This window comes from Scatophagus argus, chromosome 7 (genome assembly GCF_020382885.2).
Source record: "Scatophagus argus isolate fScaArg1 chromosome 7, fScaArg1.pri, whole genome shotgun sequence".
NCBI classification, from domain to species: domain Eukaryota; kingdom Metazoa; phylum Chordata; class Actinopteri; family Scatophagidae; genus Scatophagus; species Scatophagus argus.
Window position 1 is genome coordinate 10,764,495 of NC_058499.1, and position 24,884 is coordinate 10,789,378.

The following is a 24,884-nucleotide window of genomic DNA, read 5'->3' on the forward strand; positions in this document are numbered from 1 at the left end:
CCTTGTATGTGTGAACATACACATAGAAGATTCTGATAAAGACATATATTGATCTATTTTTTGTTTTACATTTTTCTTTAATTGTAATTGTACATTTTTACTTATACTCTTTGTCACACCTCCAATTTATTTATTATTACTTTCTCTATTTTATCTGTATTTATGCACCCAATAAATTTCTCCTCTGGAGGTCAACCAAAGCTTCAATCTTAAATTTTTCCCTGACACTGTTTTGAGCAACAGGGAAAACAAACTGGGTCTAATTTTAAAGATGGATATGACCCCAAAAAAATCTTATTACTGTAACTATACTTTCATTTGTAAGTGTCCCAGTCACACATCAGCTCTCAACAGCTGCATGGCCTGAGATCACACTTTGAAAACAGAGTCAAGTGGCGTCTGTCTCCCCCTAGAGGCCAGCCCGGGATAGACAGTGTTGATTAAGATGTTATCCTTCAAAAGTGACAAGTTTCAAGACTCACCATCTGGAACCTCGATACAAGTGCAGAAAATGTATCATGCCATACTTGAAGCTGAGATTACACTATGACTTAAACTTCACAAGACACAAATAATTATCTTAATTTGTGACTGGTTACGTGAAACCTCCTGGATATCTCAGCAAAGTGAGAGGGACCAGTTTCTGCCTTCACTTTCTGTCGTACTTCTATCAAAGAACATGTAGGCCGAGACATTTTATTGTAGCTGATTTTTGGTTTGTTGGAAGCACTTGTGTGGTGACTTGAGTTGTGTTAAATAATTTACTTTGCTGTCAGTGAGAGTAGAATCCAAATCTTATTTCAAACATAAAGATTTTTGCTTCATTAGTGCTTCAGGGCATGCTGGGCTCTCTTTTTAATATGTACTGAGAATATCATAGGACAGCACAAAACACACATGGGTTTTACAGTCACTGTGGTGTTAATTTACCTGTTGGATTGACCAGACGTTTGATGTGGACTGAGACAACTGATTTCCTCATTGTGTGGATTACAGTAATGGCAGCAGATGGCGAGGCGGAGTTGGGGCCATAGTGCTGACATCTCAATCCTTCCACTACATCAGACTTGGGGGGTTAGCAGCAAATGCTGAACTGAATGTAGCAAAGCTTAACTTAAATGGTTAAGCATTCATAAACCATTAGGTTTGTACCAAAACAGGTTTTTCACACATTATTTCAATGAAGATTTTGTCCAATTTTGGTTTTGTAATGCCAGAGGTTGTACAACTAGATACATTGTTTTACCATAGTTCTAAAAGTAGATTAGCATAATTAAATGTCTGTTTTTATTGATTCGGTTGATGGTAGTTAAAGTGCGAGAAGCGAAGGAAACCAGATTTCTTTTAGGTTGTTTCAACAATTTAAAAGAAAATCTCAAAATTAAATATAATTAAAAAGTACATGATCAATTATGGCATGTTGTGTGTCTTACAAAGTTGAGACACCTGCTTCCTTTGCATAAAGACGACAGCAACAAATCTAAAAGTTAATCTCACTCTTTGACGATAGCTGACATTGAAGGAGATTATATCAAAAAGCTGCTTATACTGATACAAAGATTTGTGTACTGGCATTCAAGGGCATCACCTGAAGGACAATAAAATTATACCTTGCAAATTTGTGCCTGCTCTAGTGCATGTGCCTTCAATGTACATTTGAAAATATGTGGAAAGGTAACAGCACTCTAATGAGGAGCTGATCTGTCTGATCTGCCAAGCGACTGAGCGAGGGTTTTATCGGTGACGTGAAACGGGTCGCTGTCAGGGCCCTGTCATCAGAAATGTTTTCACTAAATACATAATCATCCATCTGGCCCATGGCAGCAGGCTGCTAAAGATTGGTCGCATCTGCTCAACAATCACAGAGCTGTGGAGTGAAGAAACGTGACAGTTATCCCTGTCAGGCAAAATCTCAAAGTAGCACTTTGCTGATGGCAGCAGCATCTTAACCCGTCCTGACAACTGGAGAGTCAGGCAGCCAAAAAGACAGAACGGATTACTACATGCCTGTGGTGTAAAGTGTGAACATTATGCTTTCGCTTTACGCAAACCAACTGAGGCAATACACATAATATCACTGATACTTATCACGTTCAGAGTTGAAATGAGCGTCTAAAGTTCATCCTCAAAGATGACCTTTGAGCGTGCACCTTAGAGGCAAATTTCCTTCCTAATAGTGTGAAGAACAAGATAATCAGCTCACACCTGACATGTGAGTAACACCTGCGTTACGTAATCTGATATGATACTCCAGATTAACATGCTCAATACCGCTTAGGTCAGTATAAATGTGTATTTTCGGCTTAGCCACAGAGGGGGTTGAGATGATGTTTTCAGTGTAAATTCTTACTGCGACCAAGCAAATAGAGGAATGTAAATATACATTTACAGTGCAAATGGGATTTCCAGTGGTTGTTTATTATGTCAAATGTCACATTTCTCTTCAGTGGCTGTCTGACTGAACACAACCAGAATACAAGCTGATGCCAGTTTCGAACCCCGTGAAACTGATTTTAATGGCTTCACAGCCAGTCTGGATACAAAGTAACAGGCCTGTGGCAGAACTATGGTCATTATGGAGTTCATTTCTACATAGTAACAACGTGCACTAAATGCGGTTTCAGTGTGTTCTGATCTGAGCTAAAATTTTAATATTTATGATGCAGCATTTTCCTTAAAAAAACAGCAAACAAACAGAGAACAGACTCATAAAAGAAAAATCCCTCTCAGATACTGCACTCTTCCTCTGTTTTATTTTATTCTTCTTATCATTTTTTTATTCAAGAATTTCCCTCCAGGGATTAATAAAGGAATTCTGATCTGATTCTGATTAGTATTTTGCCTTTGGGACATTTCACTGTGTTGTCAGTTGTGCTGAAAGAAAGTCTCACTCCCAAATTGTCAGCCAGTTTTGTGTGTGTGTGTGTATGTGCTACATTCAGATAGCCACTAGTCTGTAATCCTTTTATACACCAGTTTAGGCTAACAGAAAGAACTCTGTTGTCAGTACCACATTGTTTCTTCAGAATCAAGAGTGACTTAAAAAGGATTGCAGACTTGATAGAAACAATCTGTGGACATGGGGCATCACTATCTTTAGTGTCTTTGCTACTTTTGATCTGATTACAGAGTTGGCCTTGATGTTGCTTACCGTATGCAATAATCACAACAGTTACCATTGTAGTGTGCCTCTGTTAGTAGTGTACCTGGGTCACTAATTAGGCAGACGAACCCTCTGGAGAAAAGTCACCATATGGCAGAAGAAAGGAATTAAGGGTCAACTTGTTGCTGCTCCCTCAATCTTTGCACTAATTGTTTTTTTTTCTCAACACCCCCTTTTGTTATCCCCCTTCAAGAAGGAGGCCGGATTTCATGTAAGCTACTTTGCTGATTTGGAGTGGATGTATTCTTCTGAGGCTGTTAGTATCACTGATAAGGATAGTATGGCACAGAGGGAAAATCTCAACTACCCTGTTAACCACATTGCACTGTTAACAGGAAGGCAAGGAGCACAACTGTACTCACAGTGGCACAAATAATTTAATGTTTTGTGGCAGAATCTCTTGTTGGTTAGCTCTCGTCACACAGTTTTGGCTCATTCCCCATTAGCACTCACTGTTCAAAGCTCGCACACTCTGAGTCCACTCCTTTGGCTTTGTGTCCTTTCTCTGCAACTAATAGTCAATTACCAAAAAAATTAAAAAAAATAAAAATAAAAACAGGCATCTTTGCCTGTGTACATTTACTTTAAACTTTCTTGTCATATCCATTAATGTCAACAAAATCTGTATTTTACACACCTAAACAGACGTGCACACAATTTCATTTGCACTTGTATCCAAAAGTAAAAGTTAGCAGAATGGCCTCCTGTGGGTCTTTTTTGGTGACAGTCTGATCAGTGATAACAAGTAAACTTTAACTAGTCAATGAGTAGCGAATTGAATGACAGAGAAAGAATTTGCAGATCACTGCAGTATTATTTTGTCAACAATATTAAATGCGTTACTGTCATTTTTTTTTTGTTTCTAACAATACTACAATTGTATTATTTACTTTTTATTTTTAGATTTCACACCATATGATAAATCTCCATTAGATTACAGAGCCTGGAGTTCGGATGAGACATCTCTGGATGTACTGGATGTGAAAATAAATCTCCCTCTGGAGCAATCAGCAGAAGATGGGTTGTGTAGTACAACAAAGAGAAATTATTCAAAATATCTTAAAGCAGTAATAAAGTGTCAAACGAGAGGTGATGATTTATGATAGTACATTGGTCCTTTTCTTTTTCAGCGTTCACCCTTGTTGGATGTGGTTATGTGGTGTGACTGATTGATTTACCCTTAGAGACGGTAAAGATTAAGAGGATGACAAATCAGCATTTGCTTACACAGCGCCTGGTGCTAATCTCCTTGTCTTCCTTCAGAAAGAGCCCAGACGACTCAGACTTGCACATTCATTCTGGCAAGGAAAGAAGGAGACAAGAAGTAACTCTACTGACCTCCTATTGCATCAGAAACGACCAGTAAAAGGACAACAGGACTGGATCAATATCATCGAGCATTCCCGAGAAATTCTGTGATGTTGCTTTAACTTTAAGCTTTAGTGGAAACAATTTCAAATTCCTCATTTTTTGTGTTTTGGGGGCATCAGTATGTGCCAGAGCATCACATGAAAAAATGCTTTGATTCAGCCAAGCAACTACACCAAAATCACTTAAAGCAGAAGAGGAAATACTACAGGGAATAATCTTATATTTGTCTGAAACAAGTTGTTAAGTGAAGGTCAGATATTAGAACATTTTTCAGAATGGACCTCCACAAGACCAGAATGAATGTGTTTTCTCCTGACAACTCTGACGACTTCACAGATGGGACTGAAGCAGGTGAGTAATTAATTATTCTAATACGCAACTACTGTAATATGAAAAGCCTAAAAAAAACCCAACGTGCTAATCAATGACAACAAAATCAAAAATCAAAACTTTGTGTTTTTTCTGAATAGTATAACGTCAGGAAAAACAACATAAAAATATTTTTGTGTACTGCATATACAATTTAGAAAAAGAAAGACAGAAAAATAAATAAATGATTTAGTCAAAAACCCAAATGTACAATTAGACCTTCAGTTTATCTGCTTCCTCTTGGAGCATTAAATGATGTTTGGATTGGTTCTGGTTCTTCACAGAAAACAGTTCAGTTCCAGGTAAAAGGCTTGGCCAGGGCCTGCTTTGTAAAGTGTGCTCTGATTCAAGCAGCGGTAAACATTATGGCATCTACGCCTGCAACGGCTGCAGTGGCTTCTTCAAGCGCAGTGTGAGGCGAAGACTCATCTACAGGTGAGCAAACCTACCGTAAGGGAGAGCTACAGCTAGTATCAAGTAAGTCCTTGTTTTTTAATATATATAGCACTTATGTTTATACAGAAATGTGTTCTTTTTGTCAATATCACAGGTGTCAGGCTGGGACCGGCAGGTGTCCTGTTGACAAGGCTCATCGGAATCAGTGCCAAGCTTGTCGACTGAAGAAGTGTCTCCAAGCTGGCATGAATAAAGATGGTGAGGAAACTCTGAATAGGTTGACTGTGCAGAGTATGTTATCAGCACATACACTGCTTTGACTGTTTTCAGACGATGTATTATTTACCTGTGCTTTTGGCAGCCGTGCAGAACGAGCGACAGCCTCGAAGCACTGCACATGTCAGTCTGGAGTCTATACGCGTGGACACAAAGAAGGAGCACCTCGCCACCACACGGGAGCTCGTCTCCTCAGACACCTACTCCTCAGTACTCTGCAGACCTCTTGTCACTTCCTCTGCCACCACCTGCAGCAACCCAAATAATAACCACCGCTTTATGGTCAGCCTGCTGACTGCAGAGACCTGCGCAAAACTGGAGCCTGAGGATGGTGAGATGCTATGACTTGAGTTGAGTTATGAGTTAAAATGAAAGTACTTGGCACATGTCACATAGAATGATTAGGGTTTGCTAATTCTGCCTCTAAACATAACACAATAAGCTGTAGAAATTTATAGTCGTCTTACGTCAATACTAGTCATGAATTATTTACTATAAAGTCAGCAGTGTAATCACCTGAATGTGTTTCATTTTCTAATGTACAGAGGAGGAGAATATTGATGTGACTACCAATGATTCAGAGAGAGATCGGACTCCCTCTGACAGCCATATGTCCCCATACGCCTCCAGATGTTCAGAGAGCATATATGAGACATCTGCACGACTCCTCTTCATGTCTGTCAAGTGGGCAAAAAATTTGCCTGTTTTTGCTCACTTGCCATTTCGAGACCAGGTGAGACTGACTGAAATATGTTTTTGTATATTTACTAAACTGGCTTACTTACACGTAAACCTTGTGTGAGACTGATGACATGAAATTCTGTGACATCTGCAGGTGATTCTCCTTGAGGAAGCTTGGAGTGAGATGTTTCTTCTGTATGCCGTCCAGTGGTCCTTGCCTATGGACAGCTGTCCTTTTCTGTCTCTACCAGATCTTTCTCCTACACAACAAGCCAAGATCAGCTTGCCCACAGCTGACCTGCGAATTCTGGAAGAGGTGTTTAATCGCTTCAAGGCCTTGGCTGTTGACCCTACTGAGTTTGCCTGCCTGAAAGCCATCGTGCTGTTCAAACCAGGTAATGAGTTATCCCTTCACCAACGTTTATATGTTTTTGAATGGACACTGGAACTAATATCTGCTGTTTGACACAGAGACAAGCAGCCTCAAAGACCCAGGGCAGGTGGAGAATTTGCAGGACCAGTCACAGGTGTTGCTAGGCCAGCACATCCATTCAGTATACCCAAACCAAAGTGCCAGGTAAGCCTGCCGCAACTCTGACAGACTGCAAAGATCTTCAAACATAAATACATAAAATATTGAGTATTTGGAGACAGTCATGTAAAAATTCACTCCCTTTTGTTCTTGTTCATCAAGGTTTGGGAGGCTGTTACTTCTGCTGCCGTCCCTCCACTTTGTGAGCTCTGAGAAGATAGAGCAGCTGTTCTTTCACAGGACCACTGGCAGCACGCCCATGGAGAAGCTGCTGTGTGACATGTTCAAAAACTAAACACACGTCAAGGGAAACCCCGCTAAGAGAACATACTATACCAGGCCTCAAGTAACATGCTGGCTTGCTGTATATTTTGTATTTATGCCATTTTAAATAAGTAAGCACATAGCGATTAAGTGGTCATTATTTTCCTCATGAATTTTGTTGTAAAGAACCACAGAAATACATTATTTTCTGTTGGTAGTTGTAGGTTAGTTGCATGGAAAAGCATTTTTATCACAGTGAGATATGAAAATAAGCCTATGCATTTCATGTGTAAGCATTTGTCCCAAATAAATACAGAAATTTTGTTTTATTTACATTTGACAAGCATGTTCATCTTAGGTCATTGTTTCCATTCTTTATTTGGTTTTACAACACAAAAGTCAATAACAGACACTATGCAGATCACATCCGGTCATTTTATTAATGTTAAGCTACTTATTGTGTGTTACAGATATATTGGTAATGTTGTATATGTTAGTCAGTATGCAATAAGACTGTTGTTACATACTGTCACACTCTTTAGTAACATGTCTCGGTCACCAATATTTAATAACCATATTTTTGGATGTTTGTCGTGAAAAAAGGACTCTACAATCATTTTCTAAAAACTCTTTAACATCAATATTAGACTCAGAAATACAGTGCTGGTTTGGATCTAATTTGATTTGTCTGCTGGACAATATGACAACAATCATCACAGCTAAAGAGGCTTAGGCCTACTAAAAGATAGGATCAGCAGTTTTCTTTCCAGACAGGGTTCCTGGATACTGTTGGAGGAACTTTTCCTGGCCTAGGAGGAAAAAAGAAAAGAATAAATTTCACTGTGCAGTCAGCACAGTAAAAACCTGACCACTAAAATACTCGTTAGAGACCATGGATGATGTCAACTTGGGGCTATGTCCTGGATTAGTCCCTACAGTTTCGGCTATTTAACGTTAGGTGGCGGTAATGACCACGTTCACAGATGTGTTGGTAAGTAAATACCCAGAAGAAGAGCTGGAACAAAACACGGAAGAACGTTACGCTAGCTGGTTAGCTAAAGCTGTAGTAATAAACGTAACTATTTTGTTTACGTTAACTAGGCGAATTTGGCTAGGATCTACAGCTGGTAATTAATATGAACTGAAAAAAGAAATGGCTGTTGTTTTTACAGACAATGTTTAGCAAGTCGTATCAGCTTCTCCCTCAGAGGGACCCAAGAAGTACGAGGAGTCCTGGCTTGTTTGTCGATCATGATGGCTTTACCGAGCCCGGCTACCATAAAGGACTTTCTTTTGACAACATGCCCAACGTCTCTGAAAATGACTTCACTGGTAGGCAGAAAACAGCAGTTAATTACACTTACATTAACTATAGCAGTTATGATTATTTAGAGTCCTGTCGTAATAAATTATTTTAAGGATGGGCAAGGCAGTGGGATTAAGTTTAACAAAGTGGCTTCAAATAGTCTAATTAATATAATTAGTATTCCACTTTACCGATTTCTGTGTCTAAATATGAGTGTTTTTACCCTTTATGACCGACAGATGTCACCGTGTTCCTATTAGCTCTTCAGTTGTTTGGGTTATCTTTAATTTCATTTTTCACAAAGCAGTTTATTTTTCTTGCAGACAGGTGAAACGCAGTACAAAGGCTCAGACTGAGACTGATACTCTTTTTTTTTCTTTCTTTTTGTTAAGATACCTCCCAAGGATGGCTGTCCTGGTTTTGCAATCTGATTGTCATCTCCCTTGTCTACATCTGCACCTTTATAACATTTCCTATAACAGGATGGTTTGTCCTGAAAGTAAGCTGAAATGATGTCTCATCAGTTACACCAACAACATGTCCACTCACTTGATGAGAATAAATTCAAACAGATGTGATTCATTTTGTTCATAGACTGTGCCTAACTACCAGAGGATAGTAGTTTTTCGTCTGGGTCGAGTGTGCCCTCCCAAGGGCCCTGGTATTGTTCTCGTGCTGCCCCTCATTGACCAGTGGCAGAGAGTAGACCTGCGTACTCGTGCTTTCAACATCCCTCCTTGCCAGGTAAACCACTTTTCTCTGTCAGCTGTTGTAATAGACAACTTGTTCAAGTCCCTAAATGCCAAAAAATGCAGACTGTGGTCAGACAACTGTGGTCATGAGCAGTTTCCCTCATATTCTCCTACAGCTTTACCAGAGAAATTTTTAAAAAGGTAAAGGATAGGTTCATTGTTGAAGTCATAATTATCAGGTTCCCATGTGGACTTGGAAACAAGTTTTGATAGTTGGAATTATTCACTTTGCTTATACTGGAAAACAACAATTTGGTGTGTTTAACTCAGACAACTGAAGCTTCATGAAAGCTTCAGATAAACTTTTTAATATATTTTTGCATGGACGGAGGACTGTAGTTCTTGCCCCTGTTGAAGATGTTTAGATGTTTGCTGTAGAGTTGTGTGATTTTACTGAATCATGCCGGCTCACTGGTGAACTTCAAGACAAAGTGTGATTTACTGTGTCCTGCAGGGGGCACTCTTTTCCCTCTGTGAAGCTGAAACTGGAGAAAGTAAACTAATCCTGGGAGACCAGTCGAACAATGTTTTGCTTTCAGTGTTGTGTCTACGTCTTTGCTTTGCTTAGCCTTTTTCTAAATGTATATTCATCCTTACACAGTGAATATGACTTGTCAGTTCCAGCTTTATATTCTTTGAACTGTTACAAATGTTACATGGCCAGTGTTTGGTCTAACACTTTTATGAAATGCAATTTTGTATATACTATAGGTGACTACACAGGATGGCGGTGTGTTATCAGTGGGAGCAGACATTCAATTTAGGATCTGGAACCCTGTCATGTCAGTAGTATCAGTCCAGGACCTTAATGCCTCCACCAGGATGACGGCACAGAATGCTTTGACCCACAGCCTGGCCAGGAAGACTGCAAGGGAGATCCAAACTGAGAGAGTTAAATTGGGAGAATATCTCGGGGTGAGACTACACTGGAGCTCCTCTCTGCTGCCTTTCTGTCATAGTACGTAAAACTTACACCCTGTCTTGCTCTGTACAGATGGATATAAATGAGTTGACTCGGCACTGGGGGCTGGAGGTGGATAGGGTGGAGCTTACCCTGGGCTCTCTACTGAAAGCTCCAGATGATGGCACCTCTGGACCCCTCATCATGCCTCCCTCTGTGCCTGGACTGGAAGGCCTCACTGGCCCCATTCAGCAGTTGGCCATGCACTTTCTGGGCCACAGTGCCAGTTCACAGCATAAACAAGGTATGAACCCAACACACAGACCCCACCCCCCCCCCACACACACTGTTAGTTTAACATGTGCCCATTATACTAACGTTGTGCAATACATCTTTGTCTTTTGCTCCTCAGAAGACAGCATAACTTTTACAGATGAGCTCAGCAGTGTACCCCACGTTGTTGTGGCCACACCAGGTTCTGTTGAAGAGCTGCTCGATGCGGTCAAGCTCCTGCTCTCTGAAACTTTGGTCTGCCAGATTGGGGCCAGCTTCCAGTTTGACATAAGTTCTGAAAATGGACAGAATCGCACTTACTATGTGGATTTGAGCCAAGGTGATGTTTGATGTATTCCTGTGAATACTCCACAAATACTCCACAAGAGCATTGCCTTCAAGATAAATCCAGCAACTGAATGCAAACTGTTTAATTATGCTCAAAGCTATGGTTACATAAATATCTTATATCTATCATTGCTCTGTGTCTCTTCTGTAGGTAGTGGTGCAGCTGGAGCAGGAACCTTGTACAGAGAACCAGATGTGACACTGAGTATGAGTGATATGGACCTTCTGGCCTTGTTCCAGGGTGAGCTACGGCCGTTTGCCGCTTACACCAGTGGCAGACTTAAAATCCAGGGAGATATTAAGACTGCCATGAAGTTGGAAGAACTCATAAAACTCCTTAAGAAATAGTGATCACAGTAGCATTTCTAAATATTTATTAAATCCTTAATAATGTTAAATCCTTAAAGTGTAAAGTGAAAGTTTTCTTAATGTATGTACTGTAATATAAACTGAATAAACTGAATTTTCTCTCACACAAATCTCTTTACAAATTAAAGCAAATGCTTGTTTAGAAAGGCAACAAACTTTCAGAAGTCTCATGACCTGGTCTCTCAGAAGTCCTCGACCTGGGGCTGACTGAGTACACATTTTGGTGGATGGTAGTTTCAGTGTTCTCCATCAATGTAAAGCTTTGTCTCCAGACATTCAAACTCCTCTGACCCGACCTGACTTGAAAGCCTTCTTCTTTTTTTTTTTTTTTTTTTAAACCACATCTCCAAAGTTGAATCGGAGAGCCTTGATCAGCACAGCAGGGGGGTTGCCTATTTAGACCAGCCTCCTTGTTTTGCACCAAATGTCCCTGGGAGAGCCAGAGCAGCTGCTGAAGTAGAGCAGAGTGAGTGTTTTTTTTTGTTGTTAGGATGGCCAGGTGGAGTGTGTGGCGCAGCCCTATGATGCTGCCCCTGTCCTGGATGGAAGCAATGACAACAACAGGTGTGCGCTGCAGCAGCAGTCTGCCGGTGGTCAGACATGTCTACTCAGAGAGCGGCAGCATCGTCAGGCCTTTCAGTGAGATTCCTGGACTGTGGAAGAATGGGTTGGCCAGCTTGTACAATTTTTGGAAAATGGATGGCTTCAGAAACCTTCACCGCATAATGTTGCAGAATTTCAACACATTTGGACCCATTTACAGGTATGGAAGGCAAGACAGTCTGCATAAATCTTAAGTAAAAATGATAACTATGACGCTAATCGTCTGGTGCCTTATCTTAAGTCAATAACATAAGTAGACAAAACAAATGAATTTTACTTGTGTCACTAGTGGGAAACTATACTCTGGTCTAAATATAAACATTTTTGTTCCTCAAATATATCTGTAGCTGATAATCCACAGGGTCCTCTTTTCTAACAACAAGCAGCTGACACCTTATTTCCATTGTTCCCCCCTGACTGTCTGTGTATCAGAGAAAAAATAGGCTATTATGAAAGTGTAAATATCATCAGTCCTGAAGACGCTGCTATCCTGTTCAAAGCGGAGGGTCATTATCCTAAAAGACTGAAAGTGGAAGCCTGGACATCTTACAGAGACTACAGGAATCGCAAATATGGAGTTTTACTAAAGTAGGTGTTTCCGTGATTTGCTGAGACATGTAAAAATTATGTTTTACAAATACTTTAACTTGAGTTATAAAATTGTGCCTGCCAGTTGTTTTGCTAGTTAACATCAGTAGAGCATAATAGATTGTCTTTGTGTATGAAACTCTGTGTTGAGACAGATACTTTCAATCTTTCCACAGGAATGGAGAAGACTGGAGATCAAACCGTGTGATTCTCAACAAGGAGGTGATTTCCCCAAAGGTGCTGGAAAACTTTGTGCCTTTGCTGAACGAAGTGGGCGAGGATTTTGTGGCCAGAGTTCACAAAAAGATAAAGCGAAGTGGCCAGAACAAATGGACCACTGACCTTTCTCAAGAACTCTTTAAATATGCACTAGAGTGTAAGACTGGCTTTAATCTTTCTCAGTATTCAAGCATAATTTCTTTCACTCACTCTGTAGGCCAGCAACCCTTTCCCCCCCTTACATATTGACTGTCTTTGTCCCGTGTTTTGCTGTGTCCTCCACAGCGGTGAGCTCAGTGCTGTATGGGGAGCGTTTAGGTTTGATGCTGGACTACATTGACCCTGAAGCTCAACATTTCATTGACTGCATAACCCTCATGTTTAAGACTACCTCACCCATGCTGTACATACCTCCCAGTCTGCTGAGGCAGATTGGAGCGAAGGTGTGGCGTGACCATGTGGAGGCTTGGGATGGGATCTTCAACCAAGGTAGGGCTCAGAGGTGAAGCACAATGAGCACTTTAAATATTGATTTGGTACAGTGGCACAGTTAATTGATGAATTGTTATTAATTTTGGTGCATCAGCGGACCGTTGCATCCAAAATATCTACAGGCAGTTACGGCAGGAGACTGGCACTCCTAAGAAATACCCAGGAGTCCTGGCTAGCCTGCTCATGCTGGATAAACTGTCCATTGAAGACATCAAGGCCAGCATAACTGAGCTAATGGCTGGAGGAGTTGATACGGTGAGGAAATAAAAAAAATGGCAAAAGTAATGTATTTCCATGATTTTTGGCTTTCTTAAAAGAGCCTCTTTCTCTTTGTGTTTCAGACCTCTATAACGCTGCTCTGGACTTTATACGAACTAGCCAAGCACCCCAGCCTGCAGGAGGAGCTGAGAGCAGAGGTGGCCGCAGCTCGGGCCGAAAGCCAGGGAGACATGTTGGAGATGCTGAAACGGATTCCACTGGTCAAAGGCGCTTTGAAGGAAACACTGAGGTGAACAAAATGGAGGTGCACAGGAAATAGTTTGTTTCTTGCAATTCTACCATCTACTGTCACTAAGAGACTCTGATCCCTCAGGTTGCACCCGGTTGCAGTGAGCTTGCAAAGATACATTGCAGAAGATATCATTATTCAAAACTACCACATCCCTGCTGGGGTAAGTTAAAAAAAATAAATAATCTGTGTTTGGGCATTGTTATAGAAACTGAACAGCCAGTTTAGCACAGTTTTGAGACTCTTTTCTGTGTTTTCATATGTTTGTGTTCAGACTCTGGTCCAGCTAGGCCTGTATGCAATGGGCAGAGACCCCAAAGTGTTTTTTCGTCCAGAGCAATATCAGCCTTCGCGTTGGCTGAGGACAGAGACACACTACTTCAGGAGTCTGGGCTTTGGTTTTGGCCCCCGTCAGTGCTTAGGACGCAGAATAGCTGAGGCAGAGATGCAAATCTTCCTGATCCACGTGAGACATAACAGTGATTAGAGCCAACTTTCACTGTACTCTGTGACTTATTTGCATAGGATATTAACTGTGTGCATTATCCTCTGTCTTTGCAGATGCTTGAGAACTTCAGAGTGGAGAAACAGCGCCATGTGGAAGTGCAGAGTACTTTTGAGCTCATTCTCTTACCAGATAAGCCAATAATACTGACTTTGAAGCCTCTAGATACAACTAGATAACACTGAGTTTTACAGGAAATTATGTTGCACGATAAGCATGAGGCTGACGACTGGATCCCTTCATCACAGTTAATTGTAAAGAGTTTCACAAAGCACTGCAGTTCAAACACTAAATGAAATCTGATCAGATGATGATGGAAAACAAGAAAAAAAAAAACATTAGGAAAGAAAAAAGCTAAACTGTGCATGAACAAATTACCTCAGCAATTTTAGAACTAATGGCTAAACTAATTATATGTATATTACTTAGTGAGTATTGATGAAAATGTGTAGTCTGTGTGTACAAAAGATTGAAAAGTCGAATGTACAGGACCTTTATTGTATGTGCATATGGCAAAAGTATTTTGAAATACTTATCTGTATAAACCAGTGATGAATAAAACAATAGAACAGACTGAAAATATGTTTTCTTATATGTCATTTCATTACACATGTATAGTTCATTTGCAGGTCATTTTGGAGGCTTTTGCTTCCTCTGTCTGCTTTTCTGACACAATGACAGACCTCTGCAAGAAACAGAAATCATGCCATGTCAAATGCTTTGTAAAACGATTACATATAGCATTTCATTTTACGCTAAACAAAGACTAACAACACTCAACTGACAGAAGTGACGTTATGCAGGATTGCGGTGGATGTTCGGACAAAGCCATGCCTGTGCTCACTCAGTTTGGTCAACATTTCTTGTTTCTCTCTCCCCCACAATTTAGAGTTCTCCTCCAGCTGTAATACATGCAAACGAAGGCAAAACATCCATGAAACCATGAATGAAGAACTGATCAGTGACTCAATAGTACAAGAGCAACACATTATTTTTTCTTGTAGGCAATTTTCACCTGAGCCTCCAGTATTTGGACTCTTGTCTCGGCCTTCTCCAATTTGTCCAGTAAACACAGTCTCTCCCTGAGTGGCAGTTCGTCTTTTGTCTTTTGAGGACGCAACACAACACATGACAATTTGAGATTTGTGTAATTTCATATCAACATCTGGATAAGACAATGGTTACAATATATTTCTCAAGACATGAAATCTTGACTGATCTGTAGTCAGTCCTCTGCTCCTTAAATCTCATGTGAGATTTAAGCCATTTTCACGTTCTCTATTACTGGCTCAAATGTGTGGAAGCACCTGCACCGACTGCTGTGTAACAACCAGGGCAGGTTGCTGCTGAATCCTGTCCAGCTCTTTTCTGAGACGAGCGTTTTCTGCTGCCATGACCGACTCTGCCTCTTCCCTCCTGTGGCTGGTCTCACCTACGCAGCATGAAGAGGCCACTTCAAATGTTACTGTGAACACATTTTTTCTGTTTCATATTCACTGATTCCACCTACCTCTTTGATTTTTCACCACCTGCCTTCTCTCTCCTTCACTCTGTTTATTCTTTTCTGCGAGTTTGCTTTCTAATGCCTTCTTCATCTTCTCAATTATCTGAAAAATTAGGATGAGACAAAAGACAAAAAAAAGATATTGTCGTTAGACAATATAATGTTAGAGCTGTTATTCAGAGGAAGGAGCACTCCCTGGTGTGAAATCATATAGTTACACCAGACACTGCAGAGCAGACCTCAGAGTCTTTTCACCTTCTCCTGCTGTTTCACGGTGGCCTCCAAAGATGCCATCTTTGCCACTCGACTCTGGTAGCTTTGCAGATCTGCCTGCTGCTGCTGCTGAACTCTCTGAAGTTTTAGCAGCTCCTTCTCCTTGTCATTCTTCTGCACAACACAGTAAACTGTATGAACGATGCATACACAGTGACATGAATTATTTAAGTTTTATTTAACATATTTCCTAACCTTGATCAGGTCATTCTGCAGCTGTTGGATCCTGTCCCTTTGCGAGACAGCCTTACTGGTCTCACTGGCCAGCTTGACTTTCAAAGAGGCTTCAAGAGAGCAGATTGTGTTTGTTATTTCGTCAATTTGGACAGTGGACAGTTCACCTACAACAATGACAATATTTGGCTGACAAAGTCTGCAGCTTGAGTTTCAGTTACTTTTCATGTTTAGAATGATTAACCAGTTCTGAGGGCGGACATTTTAACAGTAGCGATAAAAAGTCCCATCTTTAAAACTTTTTTAATTCGAATGGATTTTCTGTTGGATCACGGGACTTAAATCTAGTCCCTTTAATGCCAGCCGAGGGACCTTCAGAAACATTCTTTTACTGAGGGTCACTAACTGTCCTTCAGGAGATAAGGGATGCACTACCCACAGAGCTTATCAGGGTCCTTGGCCTAAACGAGCTGTCTTATCATAGAACGCCACGGTCTGCTTGGGAAAAGACATTCACTCACAAGGATTAGCCAGCACACAGTGAGACACATTCCACATCACTGCTTCATCTGCCAATGAAATGCCTTAAATTCATAACAACGTGGACTGAAGGTGCGGCTATTGGCGGAATAGTAAAACTTTCTGACATTTTGCTACATTTGATTTCAATACGTGGTGAGCAGAAAGAATGTTAATTACTGTGTTTGAGTGCTTTTTTTGGTCCAGGGTCACTTTAAAACAGGGTGCAGAGCACTCTGCTGAGGCTTACCTATACGGTCAGCAATCTCAGCCTTGGTCATGACGTCAACGTCCGTGTCGTCCAGCAGGTCTCGGCCAAGGTCTCGGTGCAGAGACAAATCGATGCGGAGCTGGCTGTTTTCTGCCTCCAACGTCGCCACGTGTGTCCTCAGCGCTATGATGTCCTCCGCCATCTTAGTCATGGCTGTACGATAGTTTTCTACCTCCTGATGGAGAGAGATGTGGACAGAAGTGGGAGCTCATAGAGAAACTGCACCAATTTCAGTTTAATGAAGGCCATCAAAATCGATAGTAAAGGTTGAAGTGCAGATGGCTAAAAAATACGACCCCTGGTTGAAGTCAACAAGACATGTCTGTTACGAAGAGAATCAAAAAACATCCCAGCAGCAAATACATATTGCATGTGCAGTTTGTCATGATGCTCAGTGTCTCAATGAATAATTGATTTCTCTTGGTTTGGGATAAGAACATGACGTAAGAAATGGGACATAACTGCAGGCGAAAGACAACATTATGCCATAATGTTCCAGCTATCAATTGTCTCAGGTTTGGGCACAACGAATTCATGACTCTGGCTCCTCAAATCCAAAGGGACAAAAACACCCTGTCCTGTTTAAGTCTTTTGTCATGGGCGCTTTAACCAGGGGTTTTAGTTAAATCCTAGTCGTGCATCCACTGAGCTGCCTTCCTGTGAAAGCCTGTTTGCTGAACTGTGGAAGCAAAACTCATGACAAATTCATGAGAGTATTTCAGCAAGACAGAATAAAAAACACTGAATTTTGTAAAAAACTTTCTTTAGAATCTTACATTTTGCCTTTTCTTTTCATATTCTTGTTGTGTTCTTTCCCTTCATTAAGATACCAAAGCTCTCACTGAATTTAGCTTCCATCACAGCGGCTTTCGAGGAATCATACTGCTATCAAGACATTTCTCTGTGTAGGACCTGTGTGTGTGTGTGTGAGTGTGTGTCTTATCATGTATATGCTGATTGTTCTTTCCTCTGTCACATTCTCCTCTATCACACTGAGACAGAACTGAATGGAGACCGAAAACAGGGTCCAGCTGCATGTATGGTGGGGGGGCAACGATTAGGGGATTGCAATCTTGGATAGTGTGGTTGTGACTCCCAGGGGACACGAGGGTGAAATTGAGCATCTAATTGAAAGGGCAGGGACGAGGTGACAATCATGGCTGCAGATGAGATGGTGTCTCTGCTGGGGGGCCCCAAAGGCATGATGGGAAGGACGGCTCTCCATGATGAGCCTGGAAAGTCCCATCATGTGTCAGAAATAGAAAGGCGAGTCTGCCTGTGAATATTGGAGCTTCCCTCCCTTCTCTGTGTTTTAAAGACATTAAAGTGGCCTTGCTGTCACGCATCCTGTCACTTTAGGACAAGTGTGTCACAGACAGAAGACAGCTGGATCGGACTGTTAGGGCTAATATTTTATTAGGTTTTTACAAACCATTATCATTATGTTTATGTATATACAGTATTATACAGTAAATGGGTGTACTGTCACTATGAAATAATCCAATTAATACCCAGATCTCCACCTTTTTATCATTTTTTTCAAAATCTACTCAAATGAACATAAAATCTTACTGGATTGGAACTCCAGTTCAATCTCCTATAAACAGGCATGAGCAGTGAATTTAAATGAAATTAAATAAATGAACAAGAAAATGAATTTTTGAAGAACAACTAGCAGTTACAGGAGAAAAATGTCAGGATATGCATAACTAACACCCTGGGATGTTAACACAAATTTCAGCCTCATCAACTCAAATCTCCTTGAATGAAATCAGAATGAGAAATGTTAATCTGTTCCAGTGATGGAGGAAGCTTTCAGATTCTTTACTGCAGTAAAAGCACTATTAACATACGGTCTCAATGCTCTGTTATACAAAAATCCAGCACTGAAAATGTTGCCTCATAAGTATGTAAAAATAACTCAGAAAGAAAATTATTAATTATTAAAAATAACAGTAAAAATGACTTCCAGAAAACAGCCTCAAGAAACTATTTTGTATGGGACTGCGACTAATGATTTTTTTAAAAAATGCAGATCGATCAGCTGATTATTGTCTTCATTAATGGTTTGATTGTTTGGTTTGTAAAAATTCTGTAAAAAGTGAGAAATGCTGTCACAATTTCCCAGAGTCCAAAGTGACACATCCGCAATGTTTGTCTGTTCAACCAAGAGTCCAAACCTCAAAATTAAAAAAAATGAAATCCAATTATTATAATAAGCAAAAGAAAAAGGAGCAAAGCCTATTTGCCCATTGGCAAAGCTTGAATCATGAAATGTTTTCACTGAAAAAGGTGAAACTATCAAAATAGCCGTCAGCCTTCCCTTTCCGTTCGCTAACCAAACATGACAGTGTGGGCAGCTTCACTGATTGATTCAAGAGTTTAGGTATTGATTGTATCTAATCACCTTAGTTTGTAGGTCAGTGATTTCTGCCATGTGGGGATCATCCTCAAAGTTCTGCAGAGGGGGTCTAAGGCATGACGAAATGTAATATAAATAAACTCATAAGTGAAATGAATCCATAAAAATCTTGGTTTAAGTCATGTTAAAATAACATGAGATTGTCTGTCTGACCGTTTATGTGGATGATGAACTTGATACGTGTGGTTTATGTTGGGTTTGTTGTCCTGTGCAGCCTCTGGCCTCTCAGCTGGTCTGTCCTGTTTGTTTTGGCCTTCTCTGTGGAGTTCAATCTGCGCTCCCTTGGAGAAGCTGTGGTGTTTTGGTAGGATCTGTGCCAGGGCATCGTAGGCTGGGAAGTCGTTTCCATTCTTCTGAAGCTACAGAGGAGATCGAAGACAAATTATATTGTTTTCATTCGTGCAATCTATCTCCACTCTGAGCTGGAAACCGTCTTGACAGACACTGTGTTTAATATCCCCACATTGTTCTGTGTGTGGACCTGGAGACCCCATAGACTCTTTATAATTTAAAATACCAGCTTTATCAGCTTAGCTACATTCCACCGCTGTATTCTATCTGCTATCTGTAATGTGACAGTAGGCAATACTTCATCCACTGATTCAAAGGTACTATATTCTTCTGAGAACTGAATTGTTTGAAAACATGATTTTTAACTGATGACATTTTTCAGAAATCTGCTGAAGAAATTCATTATTTCTGTTTAGGTCTCTCTCCTAAAAAGAAGTAAATGCAATGAAAATAAAAATACATGCTTTCTATATCTTTGATTGGCACAGTTTCCTTGCAAAAAAAATCCCAAACTAGTCTGCGTTATTCTTGTATTGTAAGTTAATGTTATTGAAGTTCAACCTCAGCTTGTGGCAAGCAGAAATGTTGTTGACATGTGGGCAAACTTAAATCTTTTTTTTCTACAGAAAATAAAAGCTTTTGTTCAAAAAACATTGCAGCTACGACCTCTCAGTGCTCGCTGTGCTTGAATGCGACCTGTTCTACCTGTTCATCGCTTGAATATAAAGGCTGTTACATCACTATGCACACAGCACAGTACCCACTCTGTAACAAAAGGGCTCTTAGTCAACAGCTCTAAAGTCCTTGAAGTACGAGCCCTGCGTGTACATTGTACACTCTCAATGATCGCGGTTACCAGGTAGCACAAACTCAAAGAAATGACATGAAACAGAGTCATTATCTACGATCTTCCCACAAGCTCTCCCTCCAACACTAATTCCTCCACAATGTCACTGCCTACCTTTGTAGCTGCAGGGCTGCTGAGTGATTTAGCTTTTTTCGAGGCCTTCATCCAACTGAAAAATGTGTTTGTCAGGAGAGCCAACACGTAACTGATGGTGGAAGTGAATGCTGACGCTCAGTCATCAAGTTGGAACAATCAACCTGTAACCACAACAAAAACCTTAGTGACTTTAAGGGCTGATGAGAGCGATTCCTCTTATGTACAAAAGACTGTAGTATCACATTTCATATTTAGCTGAGCTCAAAGCAAAACAATGAACAAAACCATGTACATGTGCCATTTCTAAAATCCTCTTTTGCAATAGTTATTTAATTACTGCACTTCTGTATAATGTTGTTTTTTTTTTGCTTCAGTAAATATGTGCTGAGATACACATACTATTTGAATGTATAGTTTTTGCCTTCCTTATAATAAACCAACTTCCCTTAAGCAAAAAAAAAGTTTCTTTGTCCACATTCCTGTGGAAACATTTTCCCCCAAAAGTCAAATAAGCAAAGATTTAAATAAGTTAAAACTAATAGTAATAATACAAATAGCCCTCTGATATTGAAACATATATGGAGAGCCTGTTACCCTCAACTTTGTCAGCTGCAACATTAAAGTACTAATCCAATAGTATAACATTATTTTGAAATGGATGAATATACATAATTGATATGACAAATTTGGGTACTTCAAGTGTATTTTTATGCTCAAGCTTCTTAAACTGAAGAGGAATTCTGAATGTCAGAATCAGAGTATTTTTGCCTGTGATATTGCTTCTTTTACTTAAATAAAATATCAGAGTATTTTTGCCACCATTGTGCTTTTGTATCTTGGCACATGACAAACAAAATCAAATCTTGTGTTTATGCCTGGAAGCAGCATGAAACAATCAATGGAATCAAAGGGAGGTTCCTGCTCCATAAATACCAGCCCCCTCATGAATTCTGTCTTAGCCTGGATAAGCAGATTGATGGCGACTGACTGGCTAATGATTTCTAAGTGACACGCTGTGCAGCACCTGTGGCTCCCCCTGAGTATTAATTCCCAGCTTCACTCAGATAGTCTTCAGAATCACTAATCACTCATACTGTGCAGAAACAAAAATATTTTCAATACATTTCAGCAACAGGAGTTGAATTTTAGGAAGGTGAGGAAGAAGATTGTTTTGGGGAACACAGAACAAAGTATACACAAACAATCTGTCAAAAAATAATTTGTGGCGAAGAAATTTCTCATAATTCTTAAGGAAAACTAACCATTTAAAAACCATTGGATTATCTGCATCATGAATTGCTTCAGAATCACATGGCTGTGTTCATTTTAGCCATTATAAATGTCACGTGTGCTTGAAGTAATTATTGTGCATGTGCTTGTTGCATGTTTCCATTCCAGCGCTATATACACCAATTAAAGTTAAACCTGTGCACATGCTTATATGCAAACGTATGCGGAACATTCAATAGCGTGGATCAATAACTGCCCTGCTTGAGTAGTTCATCAGTGCTGGAGGCTGGGCAGACGATTGTTGATGGCACAAGATCGGATTGGGCCTGAATGATAAGAGTGGGGGCAGGGAGAGGGAAAGTGTCATCAATAATCTAGAAGACTTACACTTTACAATGTCCATATGTACTTCATCTGCCTCTTGTGGAAACAATTCACAAACCTAAATAAAAGTCAGTGTGGGAATTTGTCAGTCCTTTTTGACATATACTCAACTGACATATACAAACTGAAAAATGTCCTGCCTCATTCACATAAATACATGCTTATTCTCAATTTGATGCCAGCACACAAGTTGTGGACTGCTCAAAACACCTGTTTGGAACATTTCACAGGTAAACAGGTTCATTGCGAACAGGTGATATAGGATCATGGCTGGTTTTGAAAGTCTCAGCAGTTCACAACCAAGGATGAGGCGAGGTTCAGCACTTTGTAAAACATCCGATTGTATAACGGATATTATTACATGGACCCATGAACTCTTTGTAAAATCACTGTCAGCAAACAGTTTTACTCACCAAGAATTTAATTTTTATGTTTTACACACCATCGTGACATTTTTGGTTATGAAAATATGTTCTGTTGTTTACATATTTAAGTCATGTTGAACGCATAAGAGAGGCAAATAGTGAACTCACTAAACCTTACAATAATGCAGTGCATTAAGCAACCTGCCCTGCCCTTTCACAGGTGTTTTTAAAAGGCAATGACTGTGCACTGAAAAACAACTCTGATGAAAATGTCAAAATATATTCTAGATAATCATTTCTTTGATAAATGTTTCTTTAAATGTGGAGATCTCTAAAAACTGCGTAGTATCAATCAACTCAAAATTGGCAGGTAATTAAATCTTATTCAGCAGCCTAATGATGATCATACTCATGAACATCTGAGTTACAGCCTCACATATAAAAACCCTGTTCAATAAATATGCTTTAATTCATGATGAATAATTCACTGGATGCTTGCAGCTATGTGCTCTGTGAGAACACATAATCTCCTCTAATCCAACAAGGGAAAACCTGTACAACTGAAAACACTTGCCATGGACTCTAATATCACATTATCATGCATGAGATTGGCTGACAAATTTACAAAATCCTCAGAACAAAATAATTCATATTCACATGTTGGGCCTTGCTGTCGCTGCTCTGACCCTGTTACATATAATCTGTTTAGAGGTGGGGAGGGAAATGGGATGTGTGTCCCACTTCAGTGTGTGTGTGTGTGTGTGTGTGTGTGTGTGCGCGCAGTCTCACTGACACTCTGCCGATCTGTCTTTCTGTAACATCATCAGAATTCAGCACACAGCCTGCAAAATGCAGCAAATGGGCTCTACATTGGAGTGACAGCTCTGAGTCTGCTGCCACACAGAGCTTCAATTAGCTTGCCAGAGCAGCGAGGCTCCCAGGAGCTTTTCTCCACATCCACACATTCCACCTTTCCGGTGCACCACCTTTCATGTTTTCCCTTCAGTCCTTCATCTGACCCAGACTTCACTCCTTTTTTCCCTTTCCCACATTTGACCACAGCATCTTCCCACTCCTTCCTTCCCGTAAAATAACCATCCCCTCTCAACCCTCCCATGCCAAAGCAAGCCGAGCAGAAACGCTCGAAATGTGCTAATGGACACGGAGGTACAAGGGATATTGGAAAAGTGCTGGCAGTTGAAGTGGAAAGGAGGGAAAAAAAACAGAGAAAAGAGGAAGAGGTGGTTTATACAGCTGAACTCTCTTCACCACAGGAAAGGCCTGTTCAGCTCCTCTTTCATGTCTGTGGAGATCTCAGTCAAAGAGTAATGGAATTAGAAGAAAGAAGCAATAGTTAAATGGTTCTACTGCTTCCAACAAGAAGAATTTTCTCCCTTTTTCTTTTTCTTTTTTCATTTTAATTGCTCATATTTATACACTCTGTGACCAGATTTATACAATTGTCTGTCTCTGCTAATCAACAACAGTTATGCAGCTTCCATTACAGGCCTCCTGTTTTTCTCTCCATATAAACCTCCTTTATACTGTATTATTTATAATTAGTTTTGCAACATCTTCATATAGCGAAACACTTGCAGTTATAACATGAGACAAGATAATGCAGTTTCATAGTTATTATAGATTAGTATTAAGATATGCAAAGAGGACCTTTAAGTTAAACTTCAGGTTTAAATATAGTTTTTAAAATGCAAAGAATTTAGCAAGCAATAGAATCCTTCATTAATTGTAGCACTAAGTTATATCTGGGAAAATCCCAGTTAAAATTAAAGCTAAATTGGTAATAAACATCTAAATTTGGGCTCTACATGCTATTACATCGAAACTTGCAAAATTAAATTTAATTTGCTTTTCAACCGGCTGTGACTAAAATGCATTTCGTGACACCAAAAACATAATGTAATTACAGGGCTCCCTGGAGAAAATGACATTTTGCTCTGTATGTAATCATATCTGTGCCCGATCAGCAAAATAAAATCACATCTGCAGTGACTGCAGTGAGCCGCTCTGTGGTTATAAAGGTTTTTAAAATGAGGCAGTAGAGAGAGGCAGAGAGAGGGCTGAGTGTCAAGGGCGACTCGCAGCTTTGACTCAAGGACGCGTGAGGCTGACAGCCAATGACGCTCCTTATGAGGTCCAACGTGAGAGCAAAGCCAAGGATTATCAGTAAATCAACGTCTGTCAATTAAGGTTATGCTGCTGTGAAACCACAGAGCTCCATAAACAAACAGGATAAGCACGTAAAAGCGGGGTCGGCCCTGAGCATAATGAACAGTGTGGGTGAATGAGTGCAAACACAGTAAATACAGTGTGGTGGTGGTGGAAAAAACAACTAAAACATGACCTCCACATTTGAACAAAGCACACACACACATTCACTTCTCAGAATTATTGACAGTAGTATTGAGTATTTCTGAACTGTTTGAACTTTTTGAATAATTCTTATGTCTAACACTAACTTGTAATACTGAACTTGCAGCATATTATAGTCACCAATCCCTGAAAGAACCATAGCCTTTCTTGCAAGATCATCAAAGTCAAGTCGATTTTATTTATAAAGCCCAGAATCACACA

General features: G+C 40.1%; 4 protein-coding genes across 6 annotated transcripts; 3 read left to right on the top strand and 1 right to left on the bottom strand.

Moving 5' to 3' along the window:
* The first annotated feature begins 4,809 nt into the window (after positions 1-4,809).
* Positions 4,810-7,083, top strand: nr2e3 (nuclear receptor subfamily 2, group E, member 3). Its single transcript, XM_046394954.1, has 8 exons — positions 4,810-4,885; positions 5,188-5,338; positions 5,454-5,566; positions 5,637-5,906; positions 6,121-6,308; positions 6,411-6,651; positions 6,728-6,833; positions 6,951-7,083. The coding sequence occupies exons 1-8, from the start codon at positions 4,810-4,812 to the stop codon at positions 7,081-7,083; spliced, it is 1,278 nt and encodes a 425-aa protein (XP_046250910.1).
* A 957-nt stretch (positions 7,084-8,040) lies between these two features.
* stoml1 (stomatin (EPB72)-like 1) lies at positions 8,041-11,112 on the top strand. Of its 3 annotated transcripts, XM_046394998.1 has the most exons (8): positions 8,055-8,102; positions 8,225-8,384; positions 8,751-8,857; positions 8,953-9,102; positions 9,822-10,025; positions 10,105-10,315; positions 10,424-10,624; positions 10,784-11,108. In XM_046394998.1, exons 2-8 carry the CDS (start codon positions 8,228-8,230, stop codon positions 10,978-10,980), a joined length of 1,227 nt encoding a protein of 408 aa, XP_046250954.1. In that variant the 5' UTR covers positions 8,055-8,102; positions 8,225-8,227; the 3' UTR covers positions 10,981-11,108. The 3 variants fall into 3 exon arrangements, with proteins under 3 accessions (XP_046250955.1, XP_046250952.1, XP_046250954.1); XM_046394999.1 differs by having other exon boundaries at positions 8,041-8,384; positions 10,427-10,624; positions 10,784-11,112; XM_046394996.1 differs by having other exon boundaries at positions 8,042-8,384; positions 10,784-11,107.
* Positions 11,113-11,346: 234 nt separating this feature from the next.
* LOC124062326 (cholesterol side-chain cleavage enzyme, mitochondrial) lies at positions 11,347-14,496 on the top strand. Its single transcript, XM_046394995.1, has 9 exons — positions 11,347-11,764; positions 12,037-12,192; positions 12,369-12,568; positions 12,697-12,900; positions 12,998-13,158; positions 13,245-13,411; positions 13,496-13,574; positions 13,686-13,877; positions 13,973-14,496. Exons 1-9 carry the CDS (start codon positions 11,493-11,495, stop codon positions 14,093-14,095), a joined length of 1,554 nt encoding a protein of 517 aa, XP_046250951.1. The 5' UTR covers positions 11,347-11,492; the 3' UTR covers positions 14,096-14,496.
* On the bottom strand, positions 14,485-19,118 carry ccdc33 (coiled-coil domain containing 33). Its single transcript, XM_046395000.1, has 9 exons — positions 19,065-19,118; positions 16,637-16,832; positions 15,889-15,977; positions 15,676-15,807; positions 15,427-15,523; positions 15,224-15,348; positions 14,932-15,021; positions 14,702-14,818; positions 14,485-14,601 (listed from the first exon to the last, which is right to left on the bottom strand). The coding sequence occupies exons 1-9, from the start codon at positions 19,092-19,094 to the stop codon at positions 14,536-14,538; spliced, it is 942 nt and encodes a 313-aa protein (XP_046250956.1). The 5' UTR covers positions 19,095-19,118; the 3' UTR covers positions 14,485-14,535.
* Between the last annotated feature and the right edge of the window lie 5,766 nt (positions 19,119-24,884).